At 40.9% G+C, this 24,546-nt stretch overlaps 1 protein-coding gene across 3 annotated transcripts in view; it reads left to right on the top strand.

Moving 5' to 3' along the window:
- The window catches only part of cobl (cordon-bleu WH2 repeat protein), a 78,693-nt gene that overhangs the window by 37,332 nt on the left and 16,815 nt on the right, over positions 1 to 24,546 (top strand). For 2 of the 3 annotated variants that reach the window (XM_034102056.2, XM_034102057.1), the window contains 2 exons: positions 6,001 to 6,604; positions 23,139 to 23,291. In XM_034102056.2, the coding sequence (XP_033957947.1) occupies positions 6,001 to 6,604; positions 23,139 to 23,291 (757 nt within the window). The remainder of the gene's footprint in view (positions 1 to 6,000; positions 6,605 to 23,138; positions 23,292 to 24,546) is intronic. The other variant, XM_034102058.2, reaches the window with a different exon arrangement.

Raw genomic sequence — 24,546 nt, 5'->3', positions numbered from 1 at the left:
ATAACAAAGAAGACCTTTGACCGGCACTTTTATAATTTTGTCCGGAAGATTTAAACTTTAATACACGTTGACTGGCGAAAAACTCTGCCCGGTTCCCTCGGCCCCCACCGCGGAGAATAAACAGAAGGGCAACCATGACAACCATGCTTCTTCGCTGCTTTTGTGGAGGAAGTTACAGCGCCACGTACAGGCTCCTGCATGTGTACTGCAGCTTCTCCAGCGGTTGGAGCTAAACGGAGCGGTCTCGTGTGGGCAGACACTATCCGGATAACTATTGCGTGTGGACGGAAGCTTGTTTGCGATTGCGTTTGCGTTAATCCTATGCGTTTAGCCGTTTTCGTCCTCGTGTGGCCGCAGCCTAAGTTAGATTAACCATTAGCAGTGCTGTAACACTATAAAAGGAAATAGAAGATATGTTGCAGGGTTTTTTTCTATCCATGTGCGCAATACATACAACTATGATGGCATATTAAGGCCAATATAGGTACAACACAGTTACAGAACCAGGGGAGTGGTCTTACTGTATATTCAGTTAAAAAGGTCTGAACCACCAATATAAAGTTGAAGTGAATTCACAAAACACGGATACTCTTTGAGATTAAACGCTTAATATAAAAAAGCATGCTTCATTTAGCAAGGTTGAAGAAAACTAATCACCGCACAGAAAATGCCACTTATCACGTCTTTTTTTCATACACATGCATACTTATAAAATTAATGATATTCATATGAATACACACATGTCCTGTGTACTGAACGTCTGCCTAGTCTTGGGGTCGTGGTGGCTGAAGTGTAAAGTAAGTAGGAGCTATAAGTCCTCTATTCTTAAGCACTGACCTTGAAGATAGTGTGAGTTAGGGGCCCGGAATAGGGGAACACATCACCCTGTCATGCTGCCTATGTAGGACAGAATCTGTTTGCACTTGAAGCTGTCAAACGAATGATGTTAATGTACGCATACGTGTGTACGCATACGTGTGTATCAGTGTTAGATTCCTCTGAACCTGTGGTTTTTACTTTATAGCTAACAAATTACCAGATTGTATTGCCATTTTGAAGATGTTATCATTGAACTGCTGTAGATTTCAATTAGAGAGCAATCAGGGAATAACTTTGTCAACCACATGAACTAAATGTTGGAAAATGGAAAAAACTACAAACTTTCAAATGTGAGAACTTACAACTGATACTAAGTTACTCTACAGTGACTCCACTAACCCCTTACTAGACGCTCACTGTGTATATCACAGTAAGTGTTGGGAAAAAGGGGAAGAAAACATTCAACTTCAGTGGGTCAGTAGGACAAAGTAGACGACAATGGAACTGGGTCAGCCTTGTGTCTCCTTATCCTTAGCTAGCCTTTCCTACCCCCCTTTCACACACACATTGTTAAGACTTTTAACATGAACTCTTTTCATCATACATCCCACATATGTTCATTATAACACACACACCCTCACCCATGCTAACTGTCTTCCAGCCTACTGTTAGGAGGATTTTGACCTCTGTGCCCTCTGAGTTGAGACAGTTCAGCTGCATTTATTATCTCTGACACGCACATGCATATATCAATGTACCCGACATGCACAAGCACACACACACAGTGTGAGAAAAAGTTTTTAGAGAGTACTTGTCCATGGACAAGTGAGTTTGGCAATTTACTTGTCCGAATACATTTTTCACTTGTCCAGAATGGACACAAATTGGGGCCACTGGAATCTTCTTCTTCGTCATCGTATTTTACATTTTCCCACGGTTTTTATGACATAACGTAAGTGAGCGGTAAGATTCCCCTGCATCACACAGAGGGTTGGGTATCGTTTGGATTTTAACGATTCCGGTTCTGCTTTTCGATTCCGGTTATTTTTGGTTCTCGATTCCGGTTATTTTTGGTTCTCGATTCCGGTTCTTTGAGAGGGTAAAAATAAGTCCCATGACAAACTGGGAGAAAAATATATTTATGAAAACATTAAGTCAAATCTGTATACCTATTTACAAATCACTTCATACTGTTTAATTTATTACGGTTATTGAATACAATTATATAAAAATAATCTCTGCATTGTTTAGTTAGTTCTAAGTGGTGCAGTTTGAGAATGTACAATTGGCCCAGTGTCCTCTGATGTTACACTGCAGCCTGCCTGTGAGACAGAGTCCAACCACACATGTCCAACACATAGGCCTAATAATAATAATACATTATACGTGTTAGAGAAAGAACATAAGAAAGTTTGACAAAGATTAGGCTGTTAAACGGGCTGTGGCTGTGTGTGTGTGTGTGTGTGTGTGTGTGTGTGTGTGTGTGTGTGTGTGTGTGTGTGTGTGTGTGTGTGTGTGTGTGTGTGTGGGTGTGTGTGTGTGTGTGTGTGTGTGTGTGTGTGTGTGTGTGTGTGTGTGTGTGTGTGTGTGTGTGTGTGTGTGTGTGTGTGTGTGTGTGTGTGTGTGTGTGTGTGTGTGTGTGTGTGTGTGTGTGTGTGTGTGTGTGTGTGTGTGTGTGTGTGTGTGTGTGTGTGTGTGTGTGTGTGTGTGTGTGTGTGGTGTGTGTGTGTGTGTGTGTGTGTGTGTGTGTGTGTGTGTGTGTGGTGTGTGTGTGTGTGTGTGTGTGTGTGTGTGTGTGTGTGTGTGTGTCTGTGTGTGTGTGTGTGTGTGTGTGTGTGTGTGTGTGTGTGTGTGTGTGTGTGTGTGTGTGTGTGTGTGTGTGTGTGTGTGTGTGTGTGTGTGTGTGTGTGTGTGTGTGTGTGTGACTTGGTCCTACTCGGAACCGAGTTTTGCTTCCCAACACTGCCACTGTGCTACACTTCCCGCCCCCGTCTAACTGTACAGAAAGCGGCGAGATGCATTTCCTTAGGAATCGACAAGCAGAACCGAAACTAACACTTCTAAACGAACAATGGCGGACACGTACAATTTGCGAATGAGTTCTGCCTTTTGTAAACTGAATGTATCAATCATTTGCCGAAAAACGTCACTTGTCCGCCGGACAAGTCAATTGAAAGATCTACTTGTCCGATATTGTAAATAACACATCCCGGACGGTGGGACGTGTACTTTTTCGCACACTGACACATATACAGTGTAACCCCCTCTCATAGACACATACTCCATTTCACATTAGCACTGTCTGTAATGTTGCCCTGTGTTAAAGCCCCTCACCCATCAAGAGTCCTTCAAAACCACTAATGAATATTCACGCCACCAGGTTAAAGCCTCCATGGGTGGCCGTATCTATCAACATGCTCCAACATGGGGCCTCTCAAACCATAGATGGAACATTTAATGGACACACCAGACTGTCCTCACATGTCCTTCTTTGCACTTTTGTTTAAAGGCGCATTCCTGTTAAGATATACCCATGTCCACATATGTTGCGTTGTTTCTCAATCGTTCTTTATCAGAGCCTTAACAAACCAAACAAGAAAAGTGAAGCAAAGATACTTGTTGGTGGATAGTAGCTGCTTGTTCTCTACGTGCATTGAGGCCAGTAGACCATTGCCCCGACCAGTTGTGATTGACAGGAGAGATTCTAGTTATACTTTAAATTGGCAAATATATGTGTGCAATGTATTTGTATAATTCTTTGTGATTAGTTATGTTAAAGTTATTCGTCATCATAATTGAACAATGAAAAGCATTTTTACAGTTTTTCGTGTTAATAAGTGGTCATTAGTCCAAGACATCAACACAGCAGAGAACAGGAAAGCTTTGAATAGCTCTCAAGTTCTCCATTTTACTCTTGTTAGTGGATTTCCTGTAAAACAAACAAAATGAGCGGGGAAACAAAGACTTCAGATAATCAGATAGTCCTCACATCTTTTGTTAATCATGAGAAATCAAAAGACTCAAAATGACCTGTTGATGGTGTTTCTTTCAGTACATGTTTATCAAGATAATCAGTATAGAAGGCCTTCGCCTTTTTGAGCCCTTTAGACATTCAACACCACAGAGATTATCCTCAAATATGGCTCCTAAAGATGTATAATGTTTGCATAATAAATAATGTAAATGTAATGTGAGAGAACTGCTCTACGCACACATCACTCACTTCCACATTGTTTCTGCTTGTGATCTGATGCAAAATGACTCGACTGTACTTGGGGTGTCACGACTTGTGAATCCACTTGAGACTTTCGCTCTCTTTTGCTTTGTTGTGACTTGACCTGTGACGGCATGACACAAGGTTGCCATAAGACATGAGCAGACGTCGCCAGATCCTGCTTCAAGCAATGCACGCTGTTAAAATGAGAGACCTATCTTATCTCAAACACTAAAATAATATGTTTGGTGTAAAGCTATTGGTTCAAAGCTGCAAATGTAATGTCAGTTAACACATCACACATAAACACAGTGTATACATAATCATATCACATACCCAGCTTGACCTAATATATAGTGTAACCCTGAATGTGGTTTAATACTGAGTCTTGAGACTTGGCTTCAGCCTCTAACAATCTTAAGTACATGCAGCGTTCCCAGTCATGGCGCCAATAACCACCATGAGAGCATCACACACTTAGCCCTGCAACCCTTAACAACTGCACAATCCATAGATATACTGTTCCTTTTTACATGCTGGAGAATATGTGCTCATACTGTTAAGTGTGCATGTGTACAGCTCTCTGCCTTTCTTAGCATAGCTTGACTGCAGTATTCTCTCTGCAGCGAACACACACATATACATACTCACTCACACACACATGCATGCACTCACACACATCGATCTTCATAGGCAAGTCATCCATTTCAGCTTCAACTTTGGCCCACATCCACTGGGATGTCTGCATTCATTTATGTTTGAATGCTAGGGAGGAAGAGAAGCAGGAGACCAAGTAAGAGAAAGACTACCAGTTGGGGGGGGGGGGGGGGGCATTTGGATTTCCATAGCCTGCATTGAGTTCACTGAGTTCATATGTGTGAAGCTAGTTTGTCTGCAGAAAGGCAAGGTGGCCTGATCTCTCCTGTCCTGCTGCATGATGCAACACTACATGCAGCCCCGGGCATGTTCTCTCTGCTGAGTCTCACAGTGAACTCAGCACAGCATCAGTCATTGGGATTTCTTAGAAGTAAACACATCTATACTGTTGAAACCTGCCCATAGCACCTTTGAATGGATTCATAGAAAACTGACTTCACATGGACTGAGATCAACGTTCACAGGCGGTAGTCAACAGTCCCATGGAATAACATACATGATTTTCCACTTTCTAGTTTTGTGATGATTCATGGTGTTATGCTTTTTCCTTCCTATCGTCTGTGAGCGTCTATCCAAAAAAGTCCACCCCAACCATTCTGAATGTATTTATTTTTCCATCAGTCATCATTGTGAAAAACAGAAACAACTCTTAATGTTATGAAACATCCATTGACAGATGTTTCCACTGGGATAGATGTTATTAACTACCATTTGATGTGTACCCCATCATTGACTTCATGCTTAAGTGGGTAAAGATGCTCCTTGACAACATCATGTTAGAACAGAATTGGCACACTGTATTGAAGAACGGTAACAACATGACGAGACAGAGTTTCTAAGTGTTTGTTTTTTTAGTGTTTGCGAAATTACATCATTTTGATGTTAACTGAGCTGTCACTTCATCCCCTGAAGTGATCAGTGATTCAGTATTAAGGGTAAATCAGCATGACAAAATTGCTTTTCAATAATGCTTCATGTCGCCTTGAGATATTATGAGAAACTCCACAGAAAAATAAACACAGTATCAAATATGTACTATCATGATACAACCGCATCACTTTCACTGTGTCACTGTCAGATGTTATAAGTCTTATAAGATAATTTAAAAGGAATGTTGGCACTCTGGTATATTTGAAGACTCAGACGCCTACCAGAACTCCTCTCCATTTAATTACTCCGTCGTAAACTCTACTTCAGTTTTGGAAGACAGGCTGATTTACGGGTAGACCTAACACACACATTTGCACACGGTGCTCAGATAATTAACTTGCTACTGTCTCTCTCCTTTTATTTCCCTTAATTTTTATTAGATGGGCCTTGGCACAGAAACCCTGCAGAGGAAGAGAAAGGCTCCGGCCCCTCCCCCCACCCCAGCTTCCACCACCCCAGGCTCTGATGACACTTCGACCTCCGCCTCTCCCACCCCTGATGCTACTGAAGCTCCTACCCCATCCTTCCGTATTAAAGTGGCACAGTCAAACACTGTGTCCTATACCACTGTGGTAGCGCAAACAGTAAACCCAGTCCCCTTGAAAACAGTAGCACAGCCTCCACCTGTGATCGCTGCCACCCCCACCCCCAGCTCTCCGACCCCCAGCTCCCCGACCCCCAGTGGCAGCAGCACCACAGACAGCCTAGCGGTCCAGGACTCCAGCTCTGAACTCAGCCACAGCCTCGAGGACTCTGACGTTGACCTGGACCAGGCGGTGTCGTACTGCAGCACCCTGACCAGCAGCACGGAGAGCGGCTCTGTGAAAAGATCCAGCGGCAGGGTGGAGGAATCCCAGAAGGCCAGCAGCACGACGGCCAAACTAGATCCAGAGGCCATCTCCACCAGCAGCTCCAGATCAGACACTGAGTCGGCCCTCAACCTGAAACTGGATGACGTTGAGCACAACAGAAACAGCGCAATGGGTAAATATCTATAAAATGGCAGCACAGTCACTAAAAGAACAAGTCATATAAATGCAGAGATGGCAAAAGTACACACATTCTTTACTCAAGTAGAAGTACAGATACTCGTGTTTAAAAATACTCTGGTAGAAGTACTGACTAAACTTCTTTACTCAAGTAAAAGTAAAGAAGTATAGGCTTCGAAATGTACTTAAGCAAAAAGTACCCATAACTACCAACTGTTTTAAAGAGTAACTGACCTCCCTTTATAGTAATATAACAATAATTTCATTGTTAGCTAATGAATGTTTCCATGCTGAACAACGGCAAAATGACAACGTTTTCATTGGTCCCTCTTCTTTAGAGAAGACCAGGAAATGATGGATACACGGATCGTGTTCAAATCAATAGGCACGCAATGACTCTAATTAATAATAATGATCACGCCACCAAACGCAGATTAAAACTAAAGTAACCAGCCTGTTTTGAAAATGTAAGAAGTAAAAGTAAAAAGTCGTCAGAAAAATAAATAGTGGAGTAAAGTACTGATACCAGAAAAATGTACTTAAGTACAGTAACAAAGTATTTTTACTCCACTACTTCCCACCTCTGTATAAATGTTTGTTGATTTTAGTGATGTTTTACTATGAGGGGCCGTAAAGGCCGTAATTCATACTGATCCTCTCACGCACATACATTCTCCTTTTACATACATATATTTTATAATATATGCATGTCTGAAGATAATATATGTATGCAAGAGAAGAATGTATGTATGTGTGAAGACAATATTTGTATGCAAGAGAAGAATGTATGTATGTGAGAGAGAAAGTATAGTGGAAACAGAAGGAGTATGGTTGAAACGGAAGGCAGGTCATTATCGCGCTGTGATTGGCTCAGAAGGTCGAGCGGGGCGGGCTCATGTTCAGAACTTCTGATTCAAATCAACATGATGGAGGGAGAGGGTTAGGGTTAGATGACTCCGTGTTTCTACGGACCATTTTTCTTTATTAAACAAGTAAACGGAAGAGTGTCTGCGAGGCGTTTTTGCTTTTTGTTTTTTACCTTACTAAATGGTCTAATGGTCATTGTAGCGAGGGGGGAGGGGGGGCGCGATACTTGCGGAAGTGATTTCAAAACAAAAGCACTCGTTTGCTTGGAACGTTGAAAATATTATAAACAAGGGGTAACGAGGTGAATTTAGCGATCACAACGAAAACGGCCAAGACACACATTGAGCCCAGAAAATGAATGTTATTACGGGCTGTAAATATAATAAGCCTGTGTCGAAAATGGACAACATTGTTAGGAGATTTAAACTATAGGCTACAGCGATTCTGCACTGCGGTCACTCAGCCGTCTCTCGCGTTTGTCTTTTCAAATCAGCTGCTCTTCATATTTTACAAATATTTTTTACTGAAAGTTCTTAATAAAACTGCCGACTGTTGGACTCGAGGGGAGAAGAATAAATGGACAACATTGTTAGGAGATTTAAAATATACAGAGAGCCGTCTCTCGTTTTTTCAAACCAGTAGCTCTTCATTTTCTTTTTACAAATATTTGTTATCACAAGTTCTTAATAAAACGGACACTGTTGGATTCGGTACTAGTTTGACTGCTACTAACAATACATTGAAGTACTTTTACTGTGTACTTTGTGAGAAATACTCTGTCAAAGTCCCCTCCATATAGCACATAATGCATGTTTTCTGCTATCTTTGATGAGTGATACAAAGACAATTTTACCATTAGTTCTTAATGATATTGACACTGCTGGACTCGGTAGTCTTACACCTACTACCACAATGAAGTAGCCTACTTCTAGTGTGTTTGTTGTTGTTGTTGAAATCCTCTGTCAAAGTCCCCTCCTGAGAAAAAAATCAAGCCACTTCTGCTAAATTTGATGAGGGAAAAACCGCAAATTTTTTTTGTCATAGTTCTTCGTGAGATTGACACTTTTGGACTAGTGAAACTACTCCCACAAATACTATGAAGTACTGTGTACTTTTTGAGTAATCCTCTGTCAATGTCCCCTCCTGAGAACAAGTTTCTCTAATCTCTGCTATTTTGAATAAGCGTTTAAACACCTTTCTTCATGAGACTGATATTGTTGTACAGAGTATTTTAAGAGGATGGTAGACATGATATCAGCTCTACTTCCAGTCAGTACTCCAGCAGCAGCATGTTTACACCTTGGAAAGTCTTTAGTCTGGCCTGGATAGCTGGTCTATCCTTCAGCACACTGACACACCCTGTCACTCTTGTTGGCCTCTTATGAAGCTGCTGTCTTTTAAAATAGGATTATTTCTCTGCTCCTAGTTCATTCCTCATAGATTCTTCCATCAGTCCCAGTCATTGCATGTCTGTCAATAGAGCTTCGAAAAATGTTTCCAATTCAACAAAATGTTTTTTTGTGAGTGAAGGCCAGAGCTAAATTATAGATTGTTTGATTGTGTAATTACAAGGTGAGAGAAAATAAATCCACATCCTCCTATTAAACTTATTTTATTTACTTGTCCATGTTATACTTATACTTACTTGTACAGTTGTGCATTAGAACATTTGCATGTTGAACTACATGCTGATATATCTTCCCCAGCCTCAAGGATATACAATAAAATAAATGGATACATGGAGTGCTTTTGACGAGACCATTTAGTAAAGTAAAAGGCAAAAACGCCTCCCAGACGCTCTTCCGTTTACTTTAATAAAGAAAAACAAATGATCCGTTGTCGATATACACGGATTGTGCTGCTATATATATATATATATATATATAACTTAACTGTGCTTTTTTACCCCAAAAGTTGTAAATGAAACAAGTGAAGTACATGCAATAAAGCCGTGGAGGGCGGGAGTTTATAAACCAAAGAGTAACCGCCCTTACGGAACGCTCTAATAAGTAAAGCGAACGCACCCGCAAGGACACCTGGCCTCCTATTGGTTGAGGGATTTTTACAGGGTTGTTGACTATTTGAGGACAGGGTTTCAGGGAAATAAATACATCTGAACGTGAAATCAATAAATTATGCTCTCAAATGTAAAGACCACGCGCTTGAATAAAGATAGGGAATAACCTCCATACACGTCCTCCACACATATATCACTCTCACTAAAAAAGTTCTAACTTTTACATATATATATTTCTATTCTCACATGTATAAACATATATCATATTCTCAAATAAATACATTGTCACTTACACACATACTTGACACTCACATGTATTTGGTCTCATCTGTTTTGGTATCCATTACCTACTGACACAGGAAGTCCCGCCTTAAGAAGGAAGTCACTCTCAAACCAGGAAATACACATGCATGACTTGCTCATATTCCTAACCTGATTTTAAATAACTATACAATACAATGATGCGATTCAAAGTCATCCTCTTTTCTTTGCAAGTACAGTTTTTCATTTTGGGAGTAAGTAGCAATGCAAATCAAATTAGACATTATTTTAATAATGTCTTGGAATGTATTGAACGAATACAAAGAGAAGGTACAGATTATTTTGTTCATGAGAGGTTGTATGGAGAACTTCGTGACCACATTGAAACCTTATCTGGATTTCTGTCAATCTCAAGATTTGCTGAAGATTCAAGAGAGCTATTCAATACATTAGAGTCCTTGCATGGATGTCTTCATTTTTTGCTGACAGCTTATGAAACCAGACAAAGAACCAGGTCTGAGAATAGTTTAGCACTGTTGCCTCCACCTGTCATGACTAGACATCAAGCCAGACCTCGATACAGCATTTCAGGAGATCAAATATCTCATTTGGTATCCCTTGGAATGAACTGGCAAAGCATTGCAACATGCTCAGGGGTAAGCGGTCGGACTCTCTACAGGCATAGACAGCAGCTTGGCGTTCAGCCACTGACATATGCAACACGATCCAATGACAACTTGAACAGAGTTGTTGGTGAAATTCTTCGGGAACGCTTCGAGAGCCAAACACGGACAAAGTGTGTTGTCATGCGTAGAAATGGTGAATTACTGAGATTAGGCACGTTAATAACGTTTTAATGAAGTTGACTACAGTATATTCATATTTGTCAGTGCTTTCATGTCAATTCGGCGAACATAAACATAAATGATCGTGGTGAAGATGATGATTACATTAGGATTAAAAATCGGGAGTGAGAGCTGCTGAATTTCCTCCCGTCGGATGTGATATAAAAACAAATCGATTATTTTTGTAGTTAGTACACTAGGTCCACCGTTTCCCCGCAGCGAGGCTCCCCCCGTTGACAGTTTACGTGGGCTGGGTGCAGTGGCGGACTGGCCATCGGGACGAATCCCGATGGGCCGGTACCGAAGTGGGCCGGTCGGATAAGTAACTAGCACATCCCCCATAGTGCACACATACTGTATGCATAAGTATTATTTTAAGCAACACATTATGTTGACGAAACACTCGAGACAAATGTAATTAAAGTCAGATCCACTCGTGTCTTAGACGTGAACGCGCTCTCAGCTGGAGAGAGAAACCCTGGCTTGATTTACCGAGTTCATAACCAGCGTCGTAGGACCGCTTAGCGAGATCTCGTTTGTTAGTTTGTTGTTAGTTTGTTTGTTACTCAAACATATCCAGGGTCTGTTGAACTGGCTTCGTAGTACAGGGCACAGGTGGCTAGCAGCGCTAATGTCAAAGACACAGAAATTATACATTATATTTGTATTTTACCAGGATGCAGTGACACAAATATTTACATATTTACATTTACTATCTACAGCACCCGCCGCCCCTGACATCCCCCACTCCCCCCGTTGACAATTTACTAGCGGTACCGAAGTGGGCCAGTCGAGAGTCCCGGGATGATTTTTAGTCCCATTCCACCACTGGCTACATGACCATATGATCGCCCATATTGACGCACCTCATTCCTAAATTCTAACGGATACAACATAAACCGATCCTTCAGCCTCATGAGCTCTCAGACACGTTCAAAATTAAACTGTCATCGCTGTCTGAGCTTGCTGCTGTGTGCGCCATCGTGCGTTTACATGCAGAAGCTGGGATCCTGAACGGTGCAGCTGGATCGCTGTGCCCGCAATGACGTCACCCATTATTTGGCGGGACTTGAAGAATCCGCGAGAAGATCCAGAAAATTGTCAACATTGAAGGGCAGATTAATGGTTATCAAAGTACAAATATCCAAAATCAGTTCAGTAACGGTTTTCAAGGGGACAATATTTACTCAAATTGATGGGTTTGGATGATGGGGGAAAACCGTGTCACAGGCTCTTTAAGTACTTATATCCTTTATTTGAGTGAAAGTAAATGTAAAAAGTAAACTCTTGATTACAAGTATAAGTCCTGCATTCACAGCTTTCAGTGTACAACAAAATGGACTAAGCATCAAAAGCACAAGAAGTCATTATTAAGAATTGTTTCTGTTAGTTTTAAATTATTTATGCATATCTAACCTTGGCCTTGTTATAGTTTTCCCACTCATGATTTACTCTGATTTTAATTTCTTTTAGGCACATACAGTGGGGGCAAAAAAGTATTTAGTCAGCCACCAATTGTGCAAGTTCTCCCACTTAAAAAGATGAGAGAGGCCTGTAATTTTCATCCTAGGTACACTTCAACTATGAGAGACAGAATGGGGGGGAAAGAATCCAGGAAATCACATTGTAGGATTTTTAATGAATTCATTGTTAATTCCTCAGTAAAATAAGTATTTGGTCACCTACAAACAAACACGATTTCTGGCTCTCACAGACCTGTAACTTCTTCTTTAAGAGCCTCCTCTGTCCTCCACTTGTTAAATGGCACCTGTTTGAACTCGTTATCAGTATAAAAGACACCTGTCCACAACCTCAAACAGTCACACTCCAAACTCCACTATGGCCAAGACCAAAGAGCTGTCAAAGAACACCAGAAACAAAATTGTAGACCTGCACCAGGCTGGGAAGACTGCATCTGCAATAGGTAAGCAGCTTGGTGTGAAGAAATCAACTGTGTGAGCAATTATTAGAAAATGGAAGACATACAAGACCACTGATAATCTCCCTCGATCTGGGGCTCCACGCAAGATCTCACCCCGTGGGGTCAAAATGATCACAAGAACGGTGAGCAAAAATCTCAGAACCACACGGGGGACCTAGTCAATGACCTGCAGAGAGCTGGCACCAAAGTAACAAAGGCTACCATCTGTAACACACTACGCCGCCAGGGACTCAAATCCTGCAGTGCCAGACGTGTCCCCCTGCTTAAGCCAGTACATGTCCAGGCCCGTCTGAAGTTTGCTAGAGCATTTAGATGATCCAGAAGAGGATTGGGAGAATGTCATATGGTCAGATGAAACCAAAATAGAACTTTTGGGTAAAAACTCAACTAGACGTGTTTGGAGGAGAAAGAATGCAGAGTTGCATCCAAAGAACACCATACCTACTGTGAAACATCATGCTGTTTTTCTGCAAAGGGACCAGGACGACTGATCCGTGTAAAGCAGGGGTGTCAAACTCAAGGCCCGGGGGCCAAATCCGGCCCGCCACTTCATTTTCTGTGGCCCCACAAGAGCTTGCAAAGAATATAATAAGTTTATTATAATGTTACGTGCCGCTTTAGAGGAGAAAGTTTCCCATAAACTACATGTCCCACAATGCATCTCATTTTAAGACATGCGCAATGAAGAGACTTGCAAAGATTTGCCCTTGACTTCTGCTTTCAGAAGTAGTTAATTATGAAGTTATTACCCTATCCGATAATAGTCCAATGCAGAGGAAATATTATTATTATTTTATATTTATTATGTATATTTATCTATGTATATTTATATAGTCTTAAAGTTACCACCGGCCCTTTGAGTGCAACCATAATTCGAATGTGGCCCGCGATTACATTTGGTTTGACACCCCTGGTGTAAAGGAAAGAATGAATGGGGCCATGTATCGTGAGATTTTGAGTGACAACCTCCTTCCATCAGCAAGGGCATTGAAGATGAAACGTGGCTGGGTCTTTCAGCATGACAATGATCCCAAACACACCGCCCGGGCAACAAAGGAGTGGCTTCGTAAGAGGCATTTCAAGGTCCTGGAGTGGCCTAGCCAGTCTCCAGATCTCAACCCCATAGAAAATCTTTGGAGGGAGTTGAAAGTCTGTTGCCCAGCGACAGCCCCAAAACATCACAGCTCTAGAGGAGATCTGCATGGAGGAATGGGCCAAAATACCAGCAACAGTGTGTGAAAACCTTGTGAAGACTTACAGAAAACGTTTGACCTCTGTCATTGTCAACAAAGGATATATAACAAAGTATTGAGATTAACTTTTGTTATTGACCAAATACTTATTTTCCACCATAATTTGCAAATAAATTCTTTAAAGATCAGTGTTTTTGTGATTTTCTGGATTGATTTTTTTTCTTATTTTGTCTCCCATAGTTGAGGTATACCTAGGATGAACATTACAGGCCTCTCATCTTTTTAAGTGGGAGAACTTGCACAATTGGTGGCTGACTAAATACTTTTTTGCCCCACTGTAGATGGAAACCACAAGCTTGTGAGATGGAGAATGGTGTTCCACGGCTGTGTTGATGGTTTCAGTCGAACCATCATATACTTTGGTTGTCTTGACAACAACAGAGCCTCTAGTGTGTTGTCACTATTCATTGACGGTGTTCAGAACTTTGGACTACAGTCCAGGGTGAGATGTGATCATGGACTGGAAAACACAGGTGTTGCCCGTTTCATGCTTTACAGAAGAGGATTAAACAGACATAGTGTAATTACTGGCAGGTCAGTGCACAACCAAAGAATTGAGAGATTATGGGCAGAGGTAAATCGAATAGTCTCAATTCATTTTGTTAATCTTTTCAACTTTATGGAGGAGCACGGTGTATTAGATTCACTTAATGAGCTCCATATATTTTGTCTTCACTATATTTATTTGCCACGGGTTCAAAGGGCTGCCACTGAGTTTCAGAACCAGTGGAATAACCATGGTCTTTCAACAGAACGGGGGAAAACTCTTCAGCTGTGACAAAGAGGCATAGTTAACAATGCAGGAACGCATAACCCAAGTATGAATGGTATTTATGATATAGACAGTGGCTTTGGTGTTGATGATAACAGACCACTCCCAGAGTTACAGACTAACAATGTTGTTGTTGTTCCATCTATTAACCTTACCATCAGTGACTCAACAATGGATATACTTCAGCAGACTTTTGATCCATTTGAAGATGATGGGAATCATGGTATATATTTGTTTTGCAACCTTGTGTATTTTCTTGGAGAGGCATACATTACATTACATTGCATTTAGCTGACGCTTTTATCCAAAGCAACTTACAATAAGTACATTCGACCAGGAAGACACAACCTTGAAGAAAACAGAATCATATAAGTACATCAGGTTTCATAGAGCCAAACATTTAAAGTGCTACTCAACTGGCTATAGATAAGGCGCCAATCCTTTATTAGTATATAAGTGCTCTGTTAGCAGTTCTTTGTTAGTAATTCTATCGCTCGAGGTGGAGTCGAAAGAGATGAGTTTTCAGTCTGCGCCGGAAGATGTGCAGGCTTTCTGCTGTCCTGATGTCAATGGGGAGCTCATTCCACAATTTTGGAGCCAGGATAGCAAACCCACGTGTTTTTTCTGATGGGAACTTGGGTCCCCCTCGCAGCGAGGGTGCAGCGAGTCGTTTGGCTGATGCAGAGCGTAGTGCACGCGCTGGGGTGTACAGTTTAACCATGTCCTGGATGTAGGAAGGGCCAGATCCATTCGCAGCATGGTACGCAAGTACCAGTGTCTTGAAGTGAATTCTAGCAGTTACCGGAAGCCATTGAAGGGAGCGGAGGAGCGGAGTGGTGTGGGAAAATTTAGGAAGGTTGAAGACCAGACAAGCCGCTGCATTCTGGATGAGCTGCAGAGGTCGGATGGCACTTGCAGGTAGACCAGCCAGGAGGGAGTTGCAGTAGTCTAGGCGTGAGGTGACGAGAGCCTGGACCAGAAGCTATGTCGCTTTCTGGGTCAGCTGCATACCTAAAATCATAGCACCAAATGGCGTACCAAAAAGAAACAAAACCCCCCTCAACAGATAGGCCTATTTAAGAGCACATTCACATCAATAGAAAAGGTCCACACAGGATATTTACTGCCTTTAGTAGTCTAAAGCAAAGCACACCGACAATCTATTTCACAGACACTTAAACATATTGTCAGTTTTAACATACACTGCTTAAAAAAAAGTTCAGATTTTGTCCTCTTCTGTTCAATGGTGTGCTGATTTTGTGTTGCTTCTTGTGCTCCTACTGACTTCTCACATATTCCACTGATGCTGTATCATTGTATTTGACAAAGGACATCAAATATTAAAATAATTAATACTTCAGTCAATTTATTAAGTTCTCCAGAGCCAAAAGCTTTAATAAAATGTGGTTTCAATTCACACGTATTTCACTACTTTTGGTAACAATTTCTTTGAACATTTAAAGTAAGACACATGGCTGGAATGTTAAACATGGAGGTTTGAGCTCACTAATGCACATAAAGGTCTTAACATCCTATACACAACAAGGATCCATTAATTGGAAGTAACCTAACAATTGTACATCTTTATAAAACCTTTTTTTTTTTTAACTTTGAATGCAAAATGATTGGCAACCTAATCCTGGCTAAAAATACAGAGCCAAGTTCCAAAGCCAATTGAATTTTACTCAATAATAAAGTTGAATTTGCCTTTTATTGAACTTTCTCAAAATCTGAACTGTACTTTAAAAGATGTTGGCACCTTAATGTTTTAGGAAATGGGTATTTCCCCAGCAAAACACTGTGGAATGATATCCACAATAAAAACGTTTCAATAACTGTTTGGGATTTTTTTTAACTACAATGTATTTATTTGAGTGTGAACTTGACCTTTAAACAGAATATTGAGATGGAGGCCTGCCCATGAATTAAGCTATGCCGAAACCCTGGGTATTGCCCAGTGCAAAGTCCATATTTTCCTGGAAGTCTATGTAAGAGCTGTGCAGTTGCAACTTCAAACAGTTGATGCAGGTGTTTGCAATGGGAAGTTTAGAAGTGGTTCCTGAGTCATAATTTTGGTGAAGAAATTCAATTGAAGGTGGTGGATCAAAGCCAATTGGTGGAACAGTGTTGGCTCCAGTGGCAAAGGCGAGAATTGTCCTCAGCTTCTGTGTTCCCTCTTGATCTAGAGAAAAGTCAATACATCGGAAATTAGAAAGAACACAAACAAACACAAAAAACACTGCACTTAACTGATACAATGTCAAGATGCAGTGCATTGTTAATTACAAATGAGGAGATATTTCAGTTCAGTTCATACAAGAAACGCTTCAAACAAATATACATTAACCTTCTGCATCTGTAAGGTAGTCTCTCCAGAAAGGAACAACAATTTCTTCAGCACTCCTTCTATTGCTGCCAACTGTAGATAGGTGGATGGTGAAGAGGCTGTCAAGCAGGTCAGCTGTGCGATTTGTAGGAGACCCGCATAGAAGGGGGCGAAAACTCTCCGGGTGAGCTTGGATTTTGTCCAGCACACCAAGTGTTCTCAGTCCATCCCGAAATCTGAGTAAAAATCACACTTGCGTGAGTGTTTTGATTGGCGACTTAAGTTTGAACTAAAGAAGCTTTTACATCTTCACATGTAGTCCTTTTTAAACGTCATGGCAAGGAAAAACGACTTGCTTAGATGCTGTTCAAACAGGAGAAAAATACATGTGTGTATGTGCAGGGAGGGTTTACTAGACCCTCCAGAAAAACGCGATTCTGCGATCGCAGAATTTACCGCATAATCCCCGCATTTCTCCACAAAAAGTTTTAAAAAAAAAAGTTAACTCGTCTTGACGTAAAGTAGTGATGATGATGTAGATGACGCGACGTCATCAGCTCGCGCATCACAGAAGGTAAACAACACCGTAGAGTGAACGTGTGGAACTCACACAAGAGAGAAAACACCAAGATGAAAACAATCGAAAAAGTTCAGTTTGCCTTCTTCTCCCTCAAACATCGGAGATTTGGGCAAAGCTTCCATTAGAAGTCTTAAACTCTTCTTGGTCCACCCAAGTCCACAGCCTCTTCAGGTCCACCCATATCATCAGAAAACCTGACAGAAATAGTGTGACATGGATCGTATGTCCCTCGTTTAAAACCCCTGATGGCTCCATCCAGGACTGTGGATCGGTTGATGTTGAACTTGCATTTCTTCTGATGATTTATTTTTGTTGCAAGATCTTGCAAAATATCTCTCACCGGCACCAAACATCCCGTAGCCATCCTGGAACTAGCAAGATAAATAAAATGTAGGGCACACACACTAGTTTTGAGCAAGTGGCATTATGTGTGTGTGTTGACCAGTGTTTTTGCATGCCCTCCGAGATCTTTTTTGTACTAACCTTTCACTCCGTTTTCGTTGTGATCGCTAAATTCACCTTGTTTCCCCTTGTTTATAATATTTTCAACGTTCCAAGCAAACGAGTGCTTTTGTTTTGAAATCACTTCCGCGAGTATCGCGCCCCCCCTCCCCCCTCGCTACAATGACCATTAGACCATTTAGTAAGGTAAAAAGCAAAAACGCCTCGCAGACACTCTTCCGTTTACTTGTTTAATAAATAAAAACAAATGGTCCGTAGATACACGGAGTCATCTAACCCTAACCCTCTCCCTCCATCATGTTGATTTGAATCAGAAGTTCTGAACATGAGCCCGCCCCGCTCGACCTTCTGAGCCAATCACAGCGCGATAATTACCTGCCTTCCGTTTCAACCATACTCCTTCCGTTTCCACTATACTTTCTCTCTCACATACATACATTCTTCTCTTGCATACATATATATGAAAATATATGTATGTAAAAGGAGAATGTATGTAAGAGTGAAAATATATGTATGTAAAAGGAGAATGTATGTGCGTGAGAGGACCAGTATGAATTACGGCCTGTACGGCCCCTCATATTTAACACTCTCTGTGGGTTAATGAAGTGAAACAGTCTGAAGTTGAGTTGCCCTGGAGGAATGAGCTGTCACACTGATGCAACCGCTGAGACTTAAACTGTCAAGAATGACGTAAATCACCTGGTGAAATAGTTTGAGTAAATGTGTGTGTGCGTGCGTACGTACACTTCATGGCTGAAGTACAGGAACTTGTGGAGCTGGTTTTCATCATAGCCTACAAGACAATACAGTCCTTGTCTTTCGCCTGTGCTTATCAATCCCTCACTTTCTTATCTTCTCTTTTTTTCCACTTTCTCTCTCAGTTGCTGTCTTAATTTCTCTCTTTCTCATGTGCATGCAGCCACTCACCCGAAACCAGGGCCGTTTCTAGCTTTTTGGGGGCCCTATGCAAGATGCTGTCTGGGGGCCCTAGTTTTGACAGTTTTTTAACTACAATGGGGGGGATTCCGAAGCCTTTAAGATGATCTGTGGAGATGCATCAATCTGTTACACTTTAATAGGAAAACAGGCTAATTTCACGAAAACCAAGCAATTGAAAATTACAAAAAATGATATTAAAAAGGTAAACAATAAGGCTCCTCTATGTCAATAAATGCAAGAGATGCAGCATTTTCTCAGCTGTCAGCCCAACGATGATTTGGACTTTATTACCCCAAAAACCCAAGCCACAGCTTTGCTATCATTGCAGTTTAGTCGTGTTTATATCCTACATTGGATTTGTAAGCATATAATGCTTCACCGAACACTCACAGGAGGGGGCTTGGCTGTCTACAAATAAAGACGGCTCATTTTAATTCTCCCCAAATATATTGAGGCTGAACCTGAACTTTGAATTCTCTGCTCCCATCATAATCTTGGCGATCTTGTTAAAATTGTGAATGCAGAATTAAAAATACTATGTAACTGGTTTGCAGTTAATAAATTATCCCTTAATGTGGCCAAAACAAATTACATGTTATTCAATACAAAGTCTGAGAGTAGAAATGACTGCATTATACGGATTTGCAATACAGAGATAGAAAAAGTTGGTGCATGTACATTTTTAGGACTGCTTGTTGACGAAAAACTCAATTGGAAGCACTATATAAATTATGTACAGACTAAACTGTCAAAAACAATAGGTATTTTGTATCATACTAAGAACATTCTTGAAGAAAATATACTCTTTATAACAGTCTATTTCTCCCTTACCTTTAATACTGCTCCGAAATATGGGGAAACACGTACTCAACAAATCTACAAAAAATAATAACATCCCAAAAAAAGTATTACGAATAGTCTGTGGTGTTGGTAAATATGAACACACAACTCCCATATTTAAAAAAACTCAATCTATTAAAATGTGTTGAGATAGTACAGCTTAAAACAGTACTGATTATGCACAACATTTTCCATAACAAAATGCCTAATAACATTCAAAAGCAGTTCCAAACCACAGCGTGAACATATGAATGTAAAAAAAGTCACTTGAAAATAAGTGTTCACAATGTTTATATGCAATTATGCATATATTATTATTATTCATTTGCCAAGTGCATGTGTACCTATGTATATATTTATATATAGTATTTTAATTTCCAAAAAAAGATAGTTGAAACTGCTATTGACATGTGCAGAAAATGACCCTATATCTAGTTTTCGTATATATATATATATATATATATGCATTTATTGTTTTCCTGCCCTAACTTTTATTTAATTTTTTCTCCCGTTTTCTTTATTTTTTTGTTCTCCTTCATTACTATACATTTTTCACATGTTGCAAATGTATTATCTTTTCAATTTACACACGGCATCTATTGCACGTCTGTCCGTCCTGGGAGAGGGATCCCTCCTCTGTTGCTCTCCCTGAGGTTTCTCCCATTTTCCCTTTAAACTGTGGGTTTTCTTCGGAAGTTTTTCCTTGTACGATGTGAGGGTCTAAGGACAGAGGGTGTCGTATTGTCATACTGATATTCTGTACATACTGTGAAGACCACTGAGACAAATGTAACATTTGTGATATTGGGCTATATAAATAAACATTGATTGATTGATTGATTCACGCAATAATGGCGCTGTATTAGGATGATGCACGGGAGGGCTACTTTCCACAAGCTATGCTTCAGCCCTCCCGCTTCTACTAATTTTGTTCATCTTTGTGTGTATGAATTAAACTTTTTTTGTTATTCGGATGAATACAAAAAAAAAAAATACTTTCAGCTTGAGGGCCCCCTAGTGGCCGCGGGGGCCCTATGCCCCCGCATAGTCCGCATATAGGAAGAAACGGCCCTGCCCGAAACCCTCAAAGCCGGCAGATACAATGAGACAGATCCATCATAGATTTAAGCCGGAACAACTTGAACTTTAACAGGCCTTGTATAGATCTTTTATAAAACCTAGATCTCTCCCCGTAAAAGTGAGATTGCAGAAGAGGGCTGCTGTGTCTGACAGGGGGCAGGGATGAGAGAGAGGTATACCTCAGAAAAAGGGATGAGAAAGGTGAGGGTTTCAGAATGGAGTTCAGAGCAAGGAGCATGGGAAGGTTTGGCAGTGGGGATGACAAGGTAGAAACAAGGGGAGTAGGGGGGTTTAAAAAGAGGAGGATGGTGGACAGGCACATGAAAGCAAGAGAAAGGATGACATATGAGGAGGTTATTGCATTAGTCAGGAATAGAACAGAGCACAGGGAACTCTTGTTTCCTCTATCCTGACACTGCTGACAGTACAACACATTCTCTCTGCTCTTGCTTTAAAGCTTCCTTTGGTTTAAATCTTCTTTCTTTAACTTTTAAATAAAAACATTTGTTTTATTCTTGCACTTAATCTCCACATCAACATGCAGCAACTAAACACTAAATGTTATTTCTGGTACACAGTATTGGGTGAAACACCTACATCCTGCACTACAGTATAGGGTGGTGCCCTCTGTTATATATACAGAAACAATATATATATATATATATATATTTAATATAATGTATAACAGTGTATTTACATAGGGTTGATTGGCCTTTTATTTACGTGTGCTTCATACAGCCTTTCATTTGAGCAAAAGCAATGTGTGCATGTCAAATGGTAAACTGTATATAATTTGCTTTGGGAGCCTTTTAATTCTAAAGACCATAACAAGTCTTAAAACAGTCAAACTATAAGGGATACTGGAGTATAGAATAGCTCATTAGTATACTTTTGAATCTCTGTTTGTAAATCATTGCTTCTATGCAATATTTACATAAACTCTTCAAACTCTTGTAATGCTGAAGCCTAAGCCTATCTTTGAAAACATGTATCTGTGGAATCTGCAAATATTCTTCCCACTGCAGTGCTTGTTCAGCTTGAAGAAATGAACTCGAGTAACATTTAAGCATTGTCTTACCTTTAAATCTGGTTAGCAACCTCCACTGTTTGATATTGGCATTGATATAGTACTTGTGTTTTTGAGACATTAATCATACGGTTATTTAGTTGAGCACCAAAGGCATCAGTGCAGTGTATGTCTATGTGGTTGTTTAGTTCCTTCTTTATGAGAAACATAATGTGTGCAAACCCAGACACAATAACACAAGGGGGAAAAACATATCAAATTGTAGGATTAGAGAAGAAGAGTTTTACCGCTGGTGTGTGTGTTCCAGAAGCTGTCAAGGTTATGATGGTGTTGTTCATCATCGCAGCCCCGCACGCCGTCTCAGTTCCTTCCTGTTGTCGACAGCAGAGTAAACAGACAAAGCAGCACATCGAAAGCACCTGCTGACTAAGACACAGCACGCTGATGCATCTGTAGTCTTATAGGGACAGTTCTGTAGCTGTATTTCAACAGTGCTGCTTTACAGTAACTTTGCTTTTGTCCCTACAACCCAATATGTTATCCGGATTGACTTTAACCTATTCATCAGTCCTCAATTCTGTTAGCATCACCCGCCTCCAGTGCTTTGTGAATGTATATATTACACATCTGTACTCTTTACTTCCTTTCTTGCAGCCTCTTCTTTCATTAACAACCAAATGTCGTCAACATTTAAAATGTCACAATTCGAAATGTCCTGCATTTACAAATATGTTTTGTATTGATTGTACACAAGTTGGAGGCAATACTGAAAGCCACAGTAGCAGCTAAGAAATAAAACATGAGTTCTGCTCCTGCCGCACATGTTGGTATGCAGGTTATTGTAGGATTAATCTAAGCTGAAAGTTAGCCATAAACCTGTTGTAGGTGTCAGTTTTCAGCTCAAAAGACCTTTGTTGCCAAGATTTGGCCTAATATACATACAGTAGATTTTGAAATTCAACAGGATTGTTGGTATTAACCTACAGTACATATAAATGTACTGTAAACATAAGATTTGCTGACAGCACTTTTAACAAGTGATAAACCCTCTGGCTCAGCACCCACAGAAACTCGAGTTTGAGAACATCCGAACATTAAGAAAACCACTGTTTGAATAACAAGCCGTTTCTAAGAAGTGGAGCACAAGAACACAGAAGCAAAGACGTTGCCAGCATAAATAAAAAACAAAATAACTGATTGCATAATCTCTGCTACTTTCAGTCTGATAACTTGTAAGATGTTTCTCCCACATTCCCCTCTTTCAATTACAAACATGACCCTGAGATCTTGCCCTGCCTGCCTGCTGTTTCTCCCACAGGAGCCACTGATCAACTAGTGCCACCCAAACCTCGCCGCTCACCAGGCCCCCCGCAGCTTGTCCTCCCCCCCTCCCCGTCCTACCCCTCCATTGAGCCCACAGAAAGCAGATCCCAGCAGAGTCCCATGGAGGCGGAGGAAGCGGCTCCCCAGTGTAGGTTCCAGATGGGCTGCCCCTCTTTTTCTTTCACTGTTGCTCTTTCTTTTCTGTCCTAGAAGCTGCCTTCCTGGTTTGCTAACCTTTACTTCCATCCAATCAGAATGTGTTCTATCCTCTACTGCCAAACCGTTGTGTGTGTGTGTGTGTGTGTGTGTGTGTGTGTGTGTGTGTGTGTGTGTGTGTGTGTGTGTGTGTGTGTGTGTGTGTGTGTGTGTGTGTGTGTGTGTGTGTGTGTGTGTGTGTGTGTGTGTGTGTGTGTGTGTGTGTGTGTGTGTGTGTGAGTGTGTGTGTGCGTGCGCGTGCGTGCGTGCGTGTGTGTGAGAAAATAATGCATATGTCCTCGTCTGCTTTCCATCTTTCCATCAGTGAGATAGGTGTTGTTAAATGATACTGGGGCCATGCGAGGTCAAGGTGCTTCATTTCTATAAACTGTTATAGTCCAAAAGGTCAGAGCAGGGGTCACGACCAATCAACCAGAGATGCTTTTTTGTTGCATGTATACAGTGCATGGAATATATTAGATGTATATTGAAATACATTGTTGAGGGATGCAGGCCACTCTTTTTTTCTGTATGTCTTTACTTTTATGTTTTTCGCCAAAGGCTGGTTTTATCGTCATCCCTGCTAAATGCAATGTATCTCATCTATCCATCTCAATTCTCACCTGTTCTTTTCTTTACCCCCCACCCTGCTTTATAGTGTACTGCTGTGGGCCTTTGCGTCTGCGCTCCAAACACTCCTGAAGTCTCTGGCTTGACCCTCCCGTCGCCTGACAATCACATCCAATCAGTTCCCTTTGCTTCTTCTTGGCCCCTTCTTATATCTGCTGGACTTTCACCACCCTCCTTTCATTCTTTGGAGATGTATTTTTTCTGTTTCTTCTTGTATATGTTGTCTCATTGCTACCACCATTTTCAACCGTCCATGTTTATTTGCTTTCACTTGGAGTAACTGTGCCTCACAGAAAACCACTTTAATCCATGTGATGTTTTGGATTTGAGTTTTTTGAGTACACAAAATGCTACAAGTGAAAGCAAGAAGTGCCATCCAATTTCTCTCCTTAAGCAATGTTTTTTTTTTCTTTATCCTTTTTTACAAATGTATGTATATAGCGTTGGTGGTTTTGTATTTCAACTTGATCTGCTGGTTGTTATTGATTTTGCATGAGATCAGAGCTGAGTTAAAAGTGGACATAGAATGTGGTCAGAGGGCTATACAATGACAGATGAGCTAACCCCTGGACGTATCA

The sequence above is a fragment of the Pseudochaenichthys georgianus genome, chromosome 16, assembly GCF_902827115.2.
Source record: "Pseudochaenichthys georgianus chromosome 16, fPseGeo1.2, whole genome shotgun sequence".
Lineage (NCBI taxonomy): Eukaryota > Metazoa > Chordata > Actinopteri > Perciformes > Channichthyidae > Pseudochaenichthys > Pseudochaenichthys georgianus.
Note: the sequence above shows the minus strand (reverse complement) of the source record. Positions and strands in the feature narration are given on the sequence as shown.